Source organism: Rhinichthys klamathensis, unplaced genomic scaffold (assembly GCF_029890125.1).
Source record: "Rhinichthys klamathensis goyatoka isolate OS25496 unplaced genomic scaffold, OSU_Roscu_1.1 h1tg000223l_1, whole genome shotgun sequence".
NCBI lineage: Eukaryota > Metazoa > Chordata > Actinopteri > Cypriniformes > Leuciscidae > Rhinichthys > Rhinichthys klamathensis.
Window position 1 is genome coordinate 1,703,719 of NW_026606747.1, and position 17,379 is coordinate 1,721,097.

General features: G+C 38.9%; 1 protein-coding gene across 2 annotated transcripts; it reads right to left on the reverse strand.

The window, feature by feature from the left end:
* Nucleotides 1-2,726: 2,726 nt before the first annotated feature.
* LOC130097738 (transmembrane 4 L6 family member 1) lies at nucleotides 2,727-17,037 on the reverse strand. Of its 2 annotated transcripts, none has more exons than XM_056264678.1 (6): nucleotides 16,862-17,037; nucleotides 16,464-16,657; nucleotides 16,294-16,362; nucleotides 14,360-14,505; nucleotides 5,085-5,271; nucleotides 2,727-3,167 (listed from the first exon to the last, which is right to left on the reverse strand). In XM_056264678.1, exons 2-6 carry the CDS (start codon nucleotides 16,632-16,634, stop codon nucleotides 3,153-3,155), a joined length of 588 nt encoding a protein of 195 aa, XP_056120653.1. In that variant the 5' UTR covers nucleotides 16,635-16,657; nucleotides 16,862-17,037; the 3' UTR covers nucleotides 2,727-3,152. The 2 variants fall into 2 exon arrangements, with proteins under 2 accessions (XP_056120653.1, XP_056120652.1); XM_056264677.1 differs by having other exon boundaries at nucleotides 2,727-3,170.
* Between the last annotated feature and the right edge of the window lie 342 nt (nucleotides 17,038-17,379).

Here is a 17,379-nt window from a genome sequence, read left to right on the forward strand (position 1 = left end):
CCTTCGAAAACAAACTCAGCCACTGTGTCTTCAGCGGTTCGGATTTAGGAACATTAAAATGACTGCTGTGTTATTGCACCCAAGAACAGAACACCACAATCGCTTAGACGCCATTCTGCTCATAGACAGTGCTCCAGCATATCAACAATGACCGCGCCGGTCCGCGCAGACTATGATTGACAGGACGAGCGAGGGCGGGTCTGTGTTGAATTGCTGCTGTCAATCAACAATCGCGGGAGGGGCGTCCGACCGTGTGACGTCACAGTCGAACGGCTTGATTTGAGGCAGGGGAAAACATATAAGGAGATTAAAACAAAAACACTGGATGGATTTTTATCATTATATGATGGTTGTGTACAGGCACTGCCAACATTTCAGTACAATCAACTTGTAAAAGTGCATTTACCATTATATGACCCCTTTAAAGTCTGTTTAGAGAGAATGGTGTCATCTTAGCTGCCCCTAATTTAATAACAAATAATCATTTCGACGGAAGTGAATCAAACTAACTTTAGCTGGAAAATAAGTTAATAAAAAAATAAAATAAAAATTATTAAAATAAATAAAATATTATTCAAGAACCGCTATAAAACCAAACCAATCTCTGTTACCTTAAATTATATGTTTATCTCTGTAAAGCTGCTTTGAAACAATCTACATTGTTAAAAGCGCTATATAAATGAGGATGACTTGACTTAATCTGCTTTTGCACACAGCTTCACATGACCTGGTGCTAGGGCTCAGTTGTGTTTCTAAAGTCATATCAAGTGACCTAGAGGGCTGAAATGTGGTCAGTTCAGAGATGCTTTTTATCCGGCAGAAAGAAAAAACAATATTCTACCCTCTATAACTCTGTGCCAGTACTTCACACAATTATTCTGAATGTTTCCTAAAAAACTACAGGGTCTCAGCTTTCTAAAGAGGTCAGGCATTTGATAGTAAACAAAAATAGGTGGGAACACAGTAGTAGTACTTTCACAGTACTCTCTTTTCGGGGGGAAAAGCCTAGAAAATGGCCCAACCCTGAAGAAATTAAAATAAACATGTAATAATTCAAATAATTTTATTATAATAGTAAAATTCATATTATAAAAGTGTAAATATATATATATATATATATATATATATATATATCTTATGTTGCCATTCTGTACACTGAGTTTTTGTAGCCTATATATTGATTTAACATAAATAACATAAATACCTTGTGCGTGTGTATATTCATTGCACCTATCTGTTCTGTTCAATGTTATTTTCATATGGAAGTCCATGATTATAATTATTCATAAGTATGCAGTGTCTTAACTACATCTCTGACGTTTATAACAAACCAAACTGTTTGAAATCAGTAGAAAATTGAGCAAGTTATGGTTATTTTAAAAGTACATGCACCATTAAAACACAATGTTACGAGTGAGCCAGCTGACTGTGGCAAGATGGCCGCCAGGTGCGGACATCGACCTCCATTGGCCAGCAGTGCAGACGAGACATCTACCCTTTATGATGTATATCTATGGTATTCACACCTACCTTGTTTGGTTCGACTCAAGTTCGTTTCCCCCCTTGGTGCGGATCTTTTGGGCAGGTGTGAATACAGCAATCGCACTCGAGTGCACACCCGTACCGAGACCCAGCTGAAGATGCGCACTGGGGTACCTCCATATCCTGATAGGCAGCATTTTTTTAGTTTTCGGATGCAGCCACCTGGCAAAACAGGGTGACGCCGTAGGGAAGGAGGAGCCTGGTGGAGCAGAAGGGGTGGAGTGTTGAGGTGCACCCAGAGTCCCGGACGTCCACAGCGAAAGACCATGGTGGAGCCTGAGGGATGGCAGAAGCGCGAAGCGCAGAGCCAAAGGACTGACAGGCCGAGGTGGAGTCATGGGCCTGGGGGCCAAGGTGTAGCAAGGGGATCAGCTTCATAGAGCTATGCTGGAGGTGAAGGGGCCTGAGGTGGACCGAAGAGCTGTATGGAGTCAGCAGCGAAGGCAGAGCCGAGGAGCTGCGAGGCACCAGAGGAGCAGGCAAATCCAGGGCCATTGACTGACCTGACGGTGCTGACTCTGTGATGGACCTGGCGATCAGATCCTGCATCGGTACAGATGTGGTGATAGGCTCTGACTCCGGGATGAACTCTATCTTTGGCTCTGTGATTGGAGGGGGTTTTTGCTTGTGATACGAGTCAGGCGCTGGCTCAGGATTTTGGTCCATGGAGGATCTCCGTGGAGGTGAATGATGGAGCTGGAGGATCTCTCTAGCTGTCCGGGACACTCTGGGCAGGGGAGATGTGTCCTATCTGGATCTGACAGAGAGATGGCTGCAGGAGGTGTTCAAAGTCCCGGGGAGTTGGAGTTGATGGTGGCGTTGTCCTCGACGACTCCCACGGTGAGGGAGGATCCGCAAACCCACAAGGTATAATCAATGAACTCGATTAAAGGTGATCTACCCTCAACAGCAGCATCTATACGATGATATACAACTACTAAATACAGAGAAACTATTAAATACATTTCCAACATAGTCAAAGACCGACAAAGAACTGAACAAAACAGGGAGCATAAATACACAGTAGCAAACAAGGGAACTAAACGAGACAGATGTAACTAATCAGTAACCAAGGAAACTAACAGGGGGATAATCAAGACTAAACGGAAAGGAAATACAAGAAACATACAAGTCATCAAGAAACAATACAAGTCACACAAACAAAAAGACAAATACACCAAATATAATCCTGACAAAAGGTGTTTATTTAAAAATCTATCAGTTGAAATATTAATTTATCATTGCAATGTACTGACTACGTTATTATTCTTTACTGATATCATTATTTGGTTAAGTCAGTAGCATGTGTATACCTTTTTTCTTCCTGAGACTTGTTTATTATGATATTTGATAGCTGAATATTACAGTAGCCTATTATATGAATGTCATGCATCTGAGATATTTAGACCTTATACAGATAAATTACCTGTGTCAAAGGCTTCATTTATCGAAGACAAGGGCATCATTTACAAAAAAACTGAAAATGATATTAATCATCTGAGTCTAGCGAAACCTTAGTAGACTTCACATGGGTGTTTCTGTAGATCTGTAGATTGTGTTCTTCTGTATTACTGTGAAGATCCCACATACTGGAGTGTGTTCTTTGGTTTTCATGCCAACTGCGTCTGCTGAAGCCAAAGCAATACATTATTTGTAAATAAAATATTTGTAATACCAACATGTAAGTACATTTTGAAAGCAATTGCTTAATGTTCTTGGGGTTACACTTTATTTCACTTTAACTAAAGGCCCGTTCACACAAAGAATGGTAACTAATAACAATAACTATATTTGCGTCCACACCAACGAATGATAACGGTCAGTTTATTCTAAGCTCATGCGCTGCGGTTTCAAAGTGTGTAAAACGTCATTGAACATGTTTTTGCTGTTCTTGTTGCATTTACATGGCTTTAACCAGCAGATGTCCTCAGCATGCTATGTTTTGAGTGAAGCTAGTGTAATCGATCTAATAATCTAACAGTGAATTTAGCTGAAGGGAGTCAATAAAGTGAAATAAAAACAACACCTAGTCTTTTTCACCGCAACTGTGAAGGAAGCAAGACACTGTTGACAATGTTGTCGAAATGAGTGCTGGATACTTGAGGTAATACTTCTCACCATTTGAACGATTGTTTTCCATATCCATTTTCTTGAAAAGGGGCTTGACTTGTCAAACAGTGGTGTACAGCGATTAACAAAGATTTTTCTGTATTGTCGTCTGTTAACTTAAATACGCGAGCCATTAAAATTCGAGTGCATTCTGATTGGCTGTCAGTGTTTTATCATTCGACAGCTGGAAAAAAATCGTTCTGAAAGTGATCCCAACGATATCGTTCCTCTTATCTTTATCGTTATAGTTGTGATTAAAATATTAGTAGAATGTTAGGTTTGGGTTAGGTTTAGTAGAATGAGTTGAACGAGTGAAGAAGAATGGCGGAACAAGTGAAGAAGAATGAATGAAAATGCACATTCACTCTCTTACCGCGGTAACCCTGTAAACAAAGCAGGCTGCCATTTTCTGTTTCTGTACAATATTTAAAAGTTTTAAGCAGCCGTTCAGATTTTTGTATTCGCAATGGTGTTCATCACTGGACCAAATACTTAAATACTTCATAGGCCATTTATTTTCAAAGTTAAACATTTATATATTTTAATCTGGACAACAACATGCCCTAGTTATTGATTGAAAATGTTCAGATTCTTTATTTATTGTTTGGTAACACTTTACAATAAGGATCTATACTATAAGTAACTTTGCAACTACATGTCAACTACCTCTCATTAGAGTATTAGTAGACTGTCTGCTTAATATCTGATAACTCTTTATTGTGATGCTCCTCCAACAGACACTCTACTGACTATAAGTAACTTTGCAACTACATGTCAATTTATTCTATCCCTAACCCTACCAGTCTACTAATACTCTACTAACACTCTAGTGAGAGTTACAGTAGTAGAGATGTAGGTGCAACGTTACATAGTCAACTGAATGTGTTAAAGGGACCATCCAAGTAAAGTGAAACCACTATTAGTTAGTTAATTCATTAGTCTACATAAACTGACAATGAAAAATACTTATAAAGCATTTATTAATCTTAGTTAGTTTAATTTCTATATTTAATAATACATTATTAAAATCAAAAGTTGTTGATTACTGAACGTACATGTTTTGCAAGGTGTTGGTTAATAAAAAAAAATAAAAGAACACTTTTTTTGTAACTTATTTCAATATCGTGATAATACCGTTTACCATGATAAAAGCTTCAGCAATTATCACAACATGAAAATTGTATACCTACACTTCACATGCCTAGTTGGGGGACCATCAAAATAAAGTGTAAGCAGTGTTAGCTGCTTATTAAGCAGATGGTCTACTAATACTCTAATGACTGCTAGTTGACATCTTACAAACTGAGTCTACTGTAAAGTTGACTATCATATATATTAACTGTTACCGTTCTTGGCTCTTAGAATGTATAGTAAACACCTTCACTGTTAACACATTTTTACATACATAGAAATATAGAGAATTAACATGAAACCTGATTCTTGTTCATGCACGTCCCACAGAGACATCCGATCAGTCCGTTGACTACCTGTGCTAGTAAAAGCACAGCCTCCAGGGTACCGATGCTCAACAGGATTGAAAACAGGACCACGTTCCACAGCACCACGTTCTGTGGTCTCTCGCACTCTATCCATGATGTCTGGTTAAACAGGTAACTCTCTCTGAACAGAGGAAAGCAATGGGGAAAAAGTCATCACAAAGCTAAGTATCCTCAAAGGCCTCTTCTAACTGCACAAGGCCAGTGTTTTCTCATATTCATGCAGGAGTGATGACAGTGACGACAGATTCCTGCAATAAAGCTATTTCCATTTGGAATCCTAATAAACTAAAACAGGCGACATATGCACACCTGTGCGCATCAGTTAAAATTAATATTAATGCAGCAATCACACTGTCAAGGTTCTGTTCAGTTAGTTTTATTTTCATGCACTTTTAGTTTGTTTTTCTCTGTCACTTCTTGTCCTCCTTTGTCTTAACTTCCTGGCAATCATTAGTTTCTATGGACACAGATGAATCGTCACAGCTGCTTATTATTTGGTTAATTCTCTGTGTATTTTAGTTCCTCCTTGTTCACTTTTAAGTTGTCAGTTGTTGTTTGTGTTTAAGCTTGTGTCTAGACACATTATTACGCTGCCAAAGTCTCTGGGGATTTATTTTGCTCATTAAATACTTGGCCTTGACCATCTAAACAAGGACAACTACAGACTAATATCCAATTGAACATTCTTAAGCAAAATCCTTGAAAATGTTGTTGCTTCGCAATTGCAATCTTATTTGGATACAAATGGTCTTTTTGAACCTTTTCAGTCAGGTTTTCGCCCATCTCACAGCACTGAAACTGCTCTTCTGCGTGTGGTTAACGACATTCTTTTGTCCATCGATTCAGGGTTGATAAACATCTTGATGCTCCTCGATCTAAGCGCTGCTTTTGACACAGTCTGCCACGAATTACTTATTTCTCTGCTTTCTGTTATCGGCATCACTGGTTTCGCTCTTTCCTGGCTCATTTCCTATATCAGCATACAAAGTCATAGTTCTGCCACTGCTTCACTTACACAGGGTGTTCCTCAAGGTTCAGTTCTTGGTCCACTATTGTTCATCATCTACATACATCCACTTGGTAACATCATACGCAGGCATGGACTTTAATTCCATTGCTATGCTGATGACATTCAAATTTATCTCACCACCAGCTCTGATAGGCCATCCCTGCCTGACTCACTCACTGCATGTATCAGGGACACCAAGCACTGGATGTCCCTTAATTTCCTCAAATTAAATGATAAAAAAAAATGAGATATTAGTGATCTGCTCTGCTGCCTCAGTCAAAAGGATGGACCAGTCTAGAGCCCTGCGCGGGACTGTTTTCTTCATCCCGCTCCTGCCCGCTGAATTTCTGACCATTACCGCCCGCTCCCGCAACGTTTGTGTTACACTCCCGCCCGCTCCCGCAATATGTATGTCCACTCCCGCCCGCACCCGCAAAACTCTGAGAATTTATTCCCGCACAATAATAGAGATGCATTGATTTTGTGTCTTCTCCCGACCCGCAGGAAAAAACACGTATTTGTATTGCTATTATTAAAGAGATTCATGGGGTTGTTTGTTTCGTTTCGCTGGCCTGCATGTATTCTGACGCACTGAGGTTGATGAATAGTAGCCTGGCTAGGCTATCGGGGACATCTAAAACGCTTAGGCTACGTTTTTTTTTTAGCCGCCCATTCCCGCCCGCAGCAAAGTTCAAACTGCCCGCTCCCGTGAGATTTGCGTTGGGTCCCGCAGCTCTCTAGACCAGTCCTTTTATATTGATGGAGTTCATATTAAGCCTTCGTCATTGTTTCGCAACCTTGGTGTCTTATTTGACTCAACTCTCTTTTGGCTCTCATATTTCTTCTCTTGTCAAAAACTCTTTCTTTCATCTTCCCAATATTGCTCGTCTACGATCTTCTCTCAATTTAGCTGACGCTGAAACCTTAATTCATGCACTAATCACATCACGGCTAGATTATTGCAATGCTTTATTTCTTGGTCTGCCCAAAAAACGTATTGCAAGATTACAGTACGTTCAAAACTCAGCAGCAAGAGTTCTCACCTCCACCAGGCGTCCTGCTCACATTTCTCCTCTGCTTCATGACCTTCACTGGCTACCCGTGGCATCACGTATCCACTTTAAAGTTTTGCTTCTAACGTTTAAGGCATTAAACGGTCTTGCACCCCCATATTTGTCTGATCTACTTTACACCTTCCGCCCTGTACGGTCTCTCAGATCAGCTGAACTTGGTTTATTGTCCACCCCCCCGTTTCCGGTTGTCTACAGTAGGTGGAAGGTCATTTAGTGTCAATGCCCCAAAATGATGGAATTCATTACCCCTTACATTTCGAAATATCTCATCTGTGGCTATATTCAAAACTCAGTTAAAAACATATCTATTTAACATGTATTTCGTTTAATGTGTCTGTATGTCTGTAATGTGTGTGTAAGTGTAAATGTATCGTAAATTACAATGTAAAGCGACCTTGAGCTACGGAAAGGCGCTATATAAATAAAACTTCTTCTTCTTCTGAACACCATTCTTTTATCAAACTGCTGTTGCTGCTCTAATGCTTAAAAGACCAAAAAAGACTATTTCTAAATGTTTTCTCGAATGACAAAAGATTTACCAATAGATCAAATGTCATATACATATATATAGATTACATACATAGTTAAGAAACTAAGTTAAGCAGGGATGTGATTCCTCCGTATTTTACGCCCTGAAAAGTATGACCCACGTGAATTTGTTTAAATCCGAGAATAAAAAAAAGGTTTTGGGTATGGACAATTGCAGAGAAAAGCCGGGTGCACACCGTTCAATTTATAACAGTCCTTTATGACTTGTCCAGACAGTACGAACATGTAGGACTGTAGGATCCTATGTAGGAGAGTATGTCACACTGTAGGATCTCAGTTGTCATCAATGTCAGACTGTACGGAAGTCAAGACTGCAGATGCATGCAAGAAGACTCGTCCTGAGTTTTACATCATCAATTTGTGACATGTTCGGTAAAAGATTGTGGCTGTGTCCAGAATTGTCCCTTATACCCTTAACCCTCTGGGGACGGATTGGGCGGTACCGCCCAAAATGGCATACTTTTACAAATGTGTAAATATCTTAAAAACTATTAATGATAGAGAGATGCGGTCTTTTTTACCGTCTTCCTCAGATTCCGCTGAAAACAGTGATAACTTACCCGGCTTGTAAATATACACACTTCCTTGTTGCGCAATACCACAATGTAAAAGGCCAATGAAATCGATGTTGTTTGGCAGATTCCGCAAGCAACAACCAATGGAAAAATTGCCGATGGAGAAATATTTTTCAAACCCAATCAGAGGAAGGTTACCATGACGTTTCTAGCAAATCAGAGGACTCTGTGGCCTTGCAAGGGCTGGTACTATATAGTTAGGGATATGACGCAAACAGCGTTGAATGGAGAGAAGGAGAGAGAGCGAACGGAGGCTTACGGAGCGGATTATCAGAGAAATATGAGAGAGAGACAGAACAATTATAATATATATATATATATATATATACATACAATTATAGCATTATTTATTGTTTTAGCACTTTTATGATGGCAAGCAGTAAACGATTTACGGTGGAACAAGCTCTGGAACAATTACTGGAGAGTGACGAGGAGAAAGCATTGCTTAGAAAATTCTAAGCATTCATAAGAAAAACGCCTAGGACTATTTGTAAATAAAGTTACATTTTTCATTGTTCTTTACACATTTTATTTAACAATTACACATGTCTGCCAAGCAAAGGCTTTGACAAATATATTTTTTGTTAGAAAACTGTTCACTATTTTTGTGTGATGTGTGATTTTCAGAAATAAATGGAAAAAAAAATCTAATTTCCGTTTTGGAAATTCTCTAGTTTATTGTACATTTTTCACTCATACTTCCTTTATAAACACATTACACGCATGCTTATGTTAGCTTAGGGTCTTCTGAATCCATGTATACCAAACACATAGTGTTCCATCTCCATTACATATGGTTTATAAGCCCAAATGTAAAAATAGAGAAAACGGACCAAAAAGGGCTTAGTCCCCAGAGGGTTAATAGGGCACTATTTAAGGGAACAGCTATTTGCGTCATCAGGTCCGGCACTCCTATTGGTTTTCGGGTTTTGACTTAGTTTGGCATGTGTACAGACAACTATTGCATCAAATTTTATTTTACAATGAAATTCTGGCAGTGTCAGAAGTTTAGAGACACAGTTATGCAGTGTTACTTCTCCCACGACAACCCTCAAATCAAAAACCAATAGGAACACAGAACCTGATGATGCAATAAGTGAGAAAACAACAAACTACCACTTGCTCCACACACACATCTTCATTTTTTCCCAGTTTTCTTTTCAAGAGAAGCCATGAGCAAAATTAACGCTAGAGACTGCTTTTGTTTGCTAGCCACAATTTCTATGCCACATGTAAATGCAGTTCACAGTCACAGAACGTGTCACGAATTGATGATGTAAAACTCTGGACGAATATTCTTGCGTGCGTCCGTTTTTAACGCCTTGAGTCTGACTGCCGTACAGTCTGACATTAATGAAAACTGAGATCCTACAGTAGCCGCATTTCCATTACAGATTTGCACAAAACTTTTGCAATATTTTCTAAATGTCGATAAAAACGATTGTGAAATGACGGTGATTCCATTAACCGATGTTATGCGACTGAAACGTAATTTTTTCCTCTCGAGATAAGTCAATCCAAACATCATGGCGACTGATGTTGATAGGTTTACATTTATCGCAGCCACCGCAATAGCCATTATTGTTAATGGACGGAGACGTAGGCGTGTTATCCAAGCATTAATGGCAAGAAAAGACCCTTATACTTGTGAGCGGCACATACAGTATGAGGTATTTCTGGGTGTATCTCCCTCATTTCTGCTTCAAGGTCTTGATAAATTGTGTCATTTCTTTGTTTAGAATCCAGTATTCTCGTAAATCTTTTGTCTTTTATGCATTTAATTAAGAACTCTGTCTCATCTTCTGTCCAAACATACCGTGCCATCTTTAAAGAATGATCGTCTTTAAGTGGTGATCTGTAAATGTGAAAAACTGTTTCCATTCCGTTAAAATATTCCTTTTCAAATTGCCTGAAAACCACCTCGTGCAAGCATAAAAACTTTGTTTGTGATAAATGGGAGTTTCGGGCGAAATTGATGTGTTTCCATTGGGCGTATTTTCAATTCACAATTTCAATTTGCAGGGTAATGGATATTCGGCTAGTCTGACCTTATATTACTTACTGCGGGGGTCATGTTTGTACAGTCTGACAAGCAACAGTCGTAAAGGACTGTTATAAATCATATAAGCTGTGTCCCAATGTGAAGGCTGCGTCCTCCGAAGGCCGCATTTGAAGGCCGATTGCGTCACAGCGGCGTGACGAAGGCTGTCCCAATTCAAAGGCTGCCTCTTCGAAGGACGCATTTAAAAGGCCGATTGCGTCACCGCGGCGCGATGAAGGCTGTCCCAATTCAATTCCGCATCCTTCGAAGGCCGTATTCGAAGGCCGGTTGCGTCATCACGGCGTGACGAAGGCTACCCTGATTCAAAAGTGACGCCAAATGCACCCTTCGTTTCCCCGTGAAAGGAAGTATTCATAAATGGACACTTAGCGGCCTATCCTACCTTGATCCTACCCCATAATTCATTGCGCGCCGGTGACGACAGCATTTTTGGTGCAGCATTTGGTGTGTAGCCTACAGTTCAAATTCAAATGTTGGTGTTGAACTATGCCTTTTAAAACCGTTCATTTTTCGTTTTTCATTTACGGGTTAAAAAAATTAAAAACGAATGGATGCAAATTTACAAAGACTATTAAACTAAAGATAGTTTAGTGATAGTTTTTTAGATTAAAGTCTTTGATTTTACTAGTATTTTAATTGACTATCAAACCTTTCTACAAATACATTATTTTAAATATTTAATAATATAAGGTAGCCTACTTTTGCGTCCATTTGTTTTTCTTTTTTTTAACCCGTAATTGAAAAACTAAAAATGAAAGGTTGTTGTATTTTTAAAAGCCAAAGTTGAACACCGAAATTTGAACTGTAGTAGGCTACACAAATGGTAAAAAAAAAAAAAAAAAAAAAAAAAAAAAAGACTTTGCCCCTTTATTAAACATTTAAAATATTCACAAATTACTATGGGACAAATGTCGATTTTACTGGTTTTCTAAGGCCAGATTAGAACCTGGAAATTATATGTTTCCCGCAATGCTGAATGAGAAGAGGCATGTCTCTGGAACCATGATTTATAGGCTAATGATAATAAATGTGTCTGCATAAATAACGAGGCATTTTAATTGTTCGTTTAAAAGTGAACATTTCAAGCTTTAGGCAAGGTATATTTTGTTTCAGTTCATTTATGAGACGCGCTCCAGTTCACGGAGATCATGAAAGCGCGACTGATTGTTTTATTTTACAAAAGCACAACGTTTTCTTGTTATGTGAGTTTGGACAAATAAAAGTAGTTGCGAATGATGTATTATTCTTTTCTGTATGACCAGAAATTATAGAGTATTTTTTAAGTTGTTTCCACTGTTGATGGGAAAATGCAAGTGTTCGCGGCCGCGCCTCCGTGCCATGCAGTGCGCGCTCACACTCCCACACACATTTGCGTCAAAATCTTGTGTTTATTTGTGATAATCTTAGCCCTGTATTATGACTGACATTTGACGAATTTCTTTGTTCCTTTTTTGGATAAAAGCGCCTTCTAAATATGTAGCCTAAAAGTAGGCTAATAATAATAATATTATTATCATTTGCGTTGAGTTCACTGAAGACAGTAATAATCATAAAATAATTCATGAATGTTTTATTTTTATATAACCTAACCTTGTGTTTGTGTTATATTTCTTTTTTATATGTGAAGTTTTTTTTTGCTTATTCTATTATACTGAGCTTTTTCCTCCTAAAAAATTGACTTTAAAGACAAGTGGCCTAAATGTCGTTTAGAAAATTCATGTATTTAACATCCTCAGTAAAATATAAAACATAAAAATGACAATAGCCAATTCTGGCTCCATAGCTGTTTACTCAATTATAACAAATTAATGATCAGGACGGCAGCTCCATCTCGCACTGTTGCTTGGCGCCATGGAGCGGTAATCGGGAACACCTGGATGCGCAATTAGGAAATCCTATGAAGGCTACAAGGTGCGTCCTTCGAAGGACGAATAGGCTGCATCCTTCGAAGTCCGCGGCCTTCGGAGGATGCAGCCTTCACATTGGGACACAGCTATAGTGTGCACCCGGCTTTACTCGCCAGTTGTCCGATAACTTTTTATGAATACTGAACTACTGTATAGAGTCCTGAACAAAAACTTGCATGTGCCTCCCCTCCCCTGCACTGTGACTCATGGTGCGCTTGTTCTATATGGGGCACCATGTTGTATTTGCGTCATTGTTTTTAAATGGTACCCTATAATGGGCAAATATATTCAGCTATGAAAATGTAAAAATGTCAATGTGAAAATGCCATGAAAACACAGTTGTTGCGACAATGACCTTCTTGTCACTTAGAGGTGTTGTAGGATTATTTCTGGCGCTCGAGATCTAAACAAGACGCCTCCAGTCCAGTACTGCCTTTATCCCTTTAATTGTCACAGTTCTGATGCCAAAACACATTACAATCCACAAGTTTGCATGTCCACATACGATCCTGACACGGTAAAACATTGGGCCTTTCTCAATCTGTGTTCTTGTCTGTACTTGTGTCCTTGTGTTCTTGTGAAACGTCATCTTTTGTGGCCCAAGTACTGTCCCAATACACAAGTTTGCATTTTGGCAAGAACAGTTAAAAATCCCGGATGTGTTCTTGACACGCCCATTTTACCGAGGATGCATCGGCTGGTAACTTGTGTGAACTTGACGGCAGAAATATCCCAGCATTCAATTCGGCATTCGAGGAAGGAGAGGCAGGTCAATACAGTATTTCGTTTTTCTACAATTACGTACACTATTTCATCACTAAATTCACTTCTGAGAACATTTGATGCGAGAAATCAACTGTGTAGATTTCAAATATTGGCATTTTTACGAAAATTTATGGCTAATCGAAAATGTGCTCAAACGTTTTCGGAAGTGAGAATCTCCATAAGCGCCTGCGGGTGTAACGTTAGCTATCGAGCCAACCGGCCAGTTTGCTCACAGACTCGTTTTTCCCCACAGCCAAGAGACCATTGCAGCCTGGCTGTTATCGTCAATAATTCTCGTTATGTTTGGGTACTGCAGACGGTGTCTGTGCGGGGGAATTATTGCGCAATACCAGCAAGAACACATCGTCTCAAACTGTCAGCAGCGTTCTGTGTGCTCGTCACCTTGTGAGTTCATTCTTCCAAGAACAACTAGCAAGAGTGTTCTCCCCAAGAACACAAGTCCGTTCTTTGAATTCTTGGTTTTGAGAAACACCCATTGTTTGCTTCCCTCATTAGTTACACCTGACTTCACTTGCTCTCTGTCTACCTATATACCTATTAAACCCGCACTCCACCCAGTGTCCAACAGTGGAACTACAACACATTATAAATAGAGCGTGAACAAAGCATGTCGCAGAGTAACAGAACTAGCAGAAAATTAAATGAAATTTTTGGATGTCATTTTCATATTATGTACACTACCGTTCAAAAGTTTGGGGTCAGTGAGAATTTTATTTTTATTTTTTGGAGGAAAGAAATCAATACTTTTATTTATCAAGGAATAATTAATTTGATCGAAAGTGACAGTAAAGACATTTATAATGTTACAAAAGTCTTTTGAACTTCCTATTCATCAAAGAATCCTAAAAACAAAACAAAAAAACTGTACAACTGACAGACCAACAACTGTTTCAACATTGATAATAATAATAAATGTTTCTTGAGCATCAAATCCTCATATTATACTGATTTGTGAAGGATCATTTGACACTGAAGACACTGACACTGGTGATGCTGAAAATTCAGCTTTGATCACAGGAATAAATTACACTTTACTATATATTCACACAGAAAACAGCTGATTTACACTGGAATAATATTTAATACTATAACTGATTTTTGTTGTATTTTTAATCAAATAAGCGCAACCATGGTTAGCAGAAGAGAATTCTTTTAAAAGTATTTAAAATCGTACCGACCCCAAACTTTTGAACGGTAGTGTATATACCTTACAAACAAAAAATGAAATGTGTGTGTTTTTCACGTTACTCTGTAGTCCAGTTTAAGAATGGGTAGATAAAGGTCCCATCTCCCGTGTCACACAGCGGGCCGTCCTGCAGGCCGACGGCAGAGACGATCATGCAGTACAGCGCTCCAGCGGCACCCAGCACAGACATCAGCATGGACAGCATCATCTGCAGCACACACACACACACACACACAAACCACTGGCTCAGCTTCTCTCACGGGCGGCGCTCTTTGCCAGGGCCAAATGTAGCCTACTTGCAAGTCACTTGAAATGCTGTATCTGATTTTGTTTTATGATACGGATGAAATTACTGTTCACAAATAAATGTTGAAAGAAATGGCAACTCTTGTACATGTGAGGATATATTCAAGAACTTTTTTCTGATAAATACAAAGAATGAATAAAGCTTAATTTTGTCCATTGTTTGTCCAAGAATCGAAGCATATATTCTTCACCTATCTCAATCATAGGTGTCACGTACAATAATTAGTTTATTACCAATAACAAAGCTTTTAAGATTTTATCCTTGATTTTAAAGCTGCAGTCCGCAGTTTTTCCTCTTTGTCTCCATCTCTGTTCGAAATCTGCAATTGCAGTCATTCGCGGAATTAGCAACTTTACGAGTTGTAGTTCGACACCCTCGACACGGCACAGCGCGGATGAACACAGTGTTTGAGGAGAGTGTGCAGCTGTCAGTCTCCGCGCCGGTGTGGATACTGGCATTCAGAATCACACAGATTATTCTTTTTGGAAGTATGACCAACATAAGAATTTTCACCGGAAAATGTCATCTGAACAAGTAAGAAACATCCACTTTTGTTCTGGTTCTGACATTGCAGTAAATCGCGCTGATTAAATCTAAAAAAATCGCTTATCACGCAAAACCATGCAAATTATACTTTGTTCTCAAATTGTTAATGTTAACAACGTCAGCATTGCGTGACTACATGTAATGTCCTTCCGATACGTATCCTTGTTTTCGCATGGTCCGGTTGCAGTATCTTTTTTTCTGTAGCCACTCCGAAGTCCGAACGAAGTCTTTTGCATTTTACTGCGGGTGAATCTCTAGTTGTCACTGGTGATCGTCGTTTGAACCTTTCTGGATCCGCCATCAAATTAATAAGTTTAATTAAATCAAGTGCTGTGAGAAAAGGCTATAAATCTCCACCTCCAACATCCTCACAGCAATATAGCCTACTAGCCGAGACTCTTCTTTATGTGGACAGATGTGACGTAATGACGCAAAGACATGCTCGAATCTCCCGCGGAAATCCGCTTTATTACAAGCTTACCGTTTTGAATCGAGCTACGGCAAGCAGATAGCGTTGAACACTGGCTGGTTATGTATTTTCTCAAATATGTATTTTGGATCATTTTTAACCCCCAAAAAACTGGTCATTTGCAAAATGTAGCGCTAAAATATTTCTGTCTTCCAGTGCTTTATAACTGACTGCTTATGCAGAAAACTTTTCTTTCATTCATCACTGTGCTTGTGATTTATCCTTCCACCATCTCTATAAGTAATTTAAACACAAATCAACATTTAATGTCCATTCATTCATTTATTTGTTTGTTAATGAATTCTATTAGTTATTAGATTATATGACTGACTGTATGTTGTCCGTTATGTCATTTTCATTTCATTTATTTATAGAGCACAAATAAACACAACAGAAGTTGACCACTGTGCTGTACAAATTAAGTATAAAAGTAATGCTAAACAGATCATTAGAACTGCAGTGCTTCTACTGCAAAATGGTTGCATGTTGTGTGACATTATAGTTTGCCACTCATATTGGAAGTGAACTTTATAAAGATGACTACTGTATAGAATAGGCTACACATTTTTGAATAAAGATTTATCAAGTGCACATGCGGCTCACACAAAGAAAAAGTGCCTCCAACACCATCAGAGATCTGAACTCTGTGTACGCAAGCAGAGAGCTTTACTCACCCCACATCTGTTTGCACAGCAGTTCCCCTCGTGCCCTGCAGCCTTCATCACTGAAGCAGGCAAAAACGCCTGCAACACGGACACAAAACACAGGAATCAACTCTAGTATAGAGGACACGAATGGACGCTTGTATCTCTTTCTTTCAGATACCCTAAAGCTTCAGACTCACCAACAGTCCTCCCCCGATGACCCCGGGAAAGAACCAGATCTTTTCTGTGATTTCCTCGGTCCTCCACACCTCACCATTGGGAAAAAACAGCAAGATGTTTCCAACTATGGCTAAGAGGCCGAGTGGAAAGAGAAGGTCTCCTGTGCATTTGGCACACTTCCCCGTACACATGATGACCTGATTTGAATTTGTTGCTTAATCGGGGTAAAGAGAATTTTCTTGTATTAAAATAACGACCCAGAAGAGACTGGAGTATTCTGTTAAATACACTATATGAATGATGAGCAACATTCCCATTTTTTTAACTGCAGTGTCCAGGATCATACAATAATGGAAAAGAATAAAACTACAAACTATTCAATTTACAAATTACAGCTACTAAAAATAACATAATTTACCTGTTTCCTTGAGTTCTCCTGTTCTAACTTTCTCCACTCGTTGACTAACAAATCGTTCTAATAGTTCCTGGTGGGGCTAATAATTGTCAAGTAGTCTGTGAAAAGTTGACAAAAACCAGGAAAGTGTTCAGTAACATGAGACCACTAAAGGTAATGTAAGCAAAAGCATGTATGACACACACAGGCAGCTGTCCCTGCGGTCAATGACCCTGGTGTCAAAAAAAACCCCATCAGTTTCAGTCTCTGAGTTTCAGTCAAATGTATATCGTTTTTGAAAGTGATGTTGGACAAAATGTCTAATATTTAAATCTATGACACCAAAAATTCCTGTTTACTTATAATGAATGAGATCTACATAATAAATAAAATGTTTGTGGAATAAAAAAACATTATTGAATTCCATTTAAAAATATAACATACATTATTGCCTCCTACACTTTGTGATTAGGTTTTTTTTTAATCAAACTGAAATTAAGGTAGTCTTCCACTGAATGGGTGACATTTCTGTCTCCAGGAAT

What these genes read in the sequence shown, in the direction of transcription:
- LOC130097738 (XM_056264677.1), bottom strand. Translation starts at nt 16,634, where the DNA reads ATGTGTACGGGGAAGTGTGCCAAATGCACAGGAGACCTTCTCTTTCCA. An exon ending in TCATCGGGGGAGGACTGTTG is followed by an intron (nt 16,363 to 16,463) that starts GTGAGTCTGAAG and finishes TCCGTGTTGCAG; the next exon opens with GCGTTTTTGCCTGCTTCAGT. An exon ending in TTCTTAAACTGGACTACAGA is followed by an intron (nt 5,272 to 14,359) that starts GTAACGTGAAAA and finishes TCCTCTGTTCAG; the next exon opens with AGAGAGTTACCTGTTTAACC.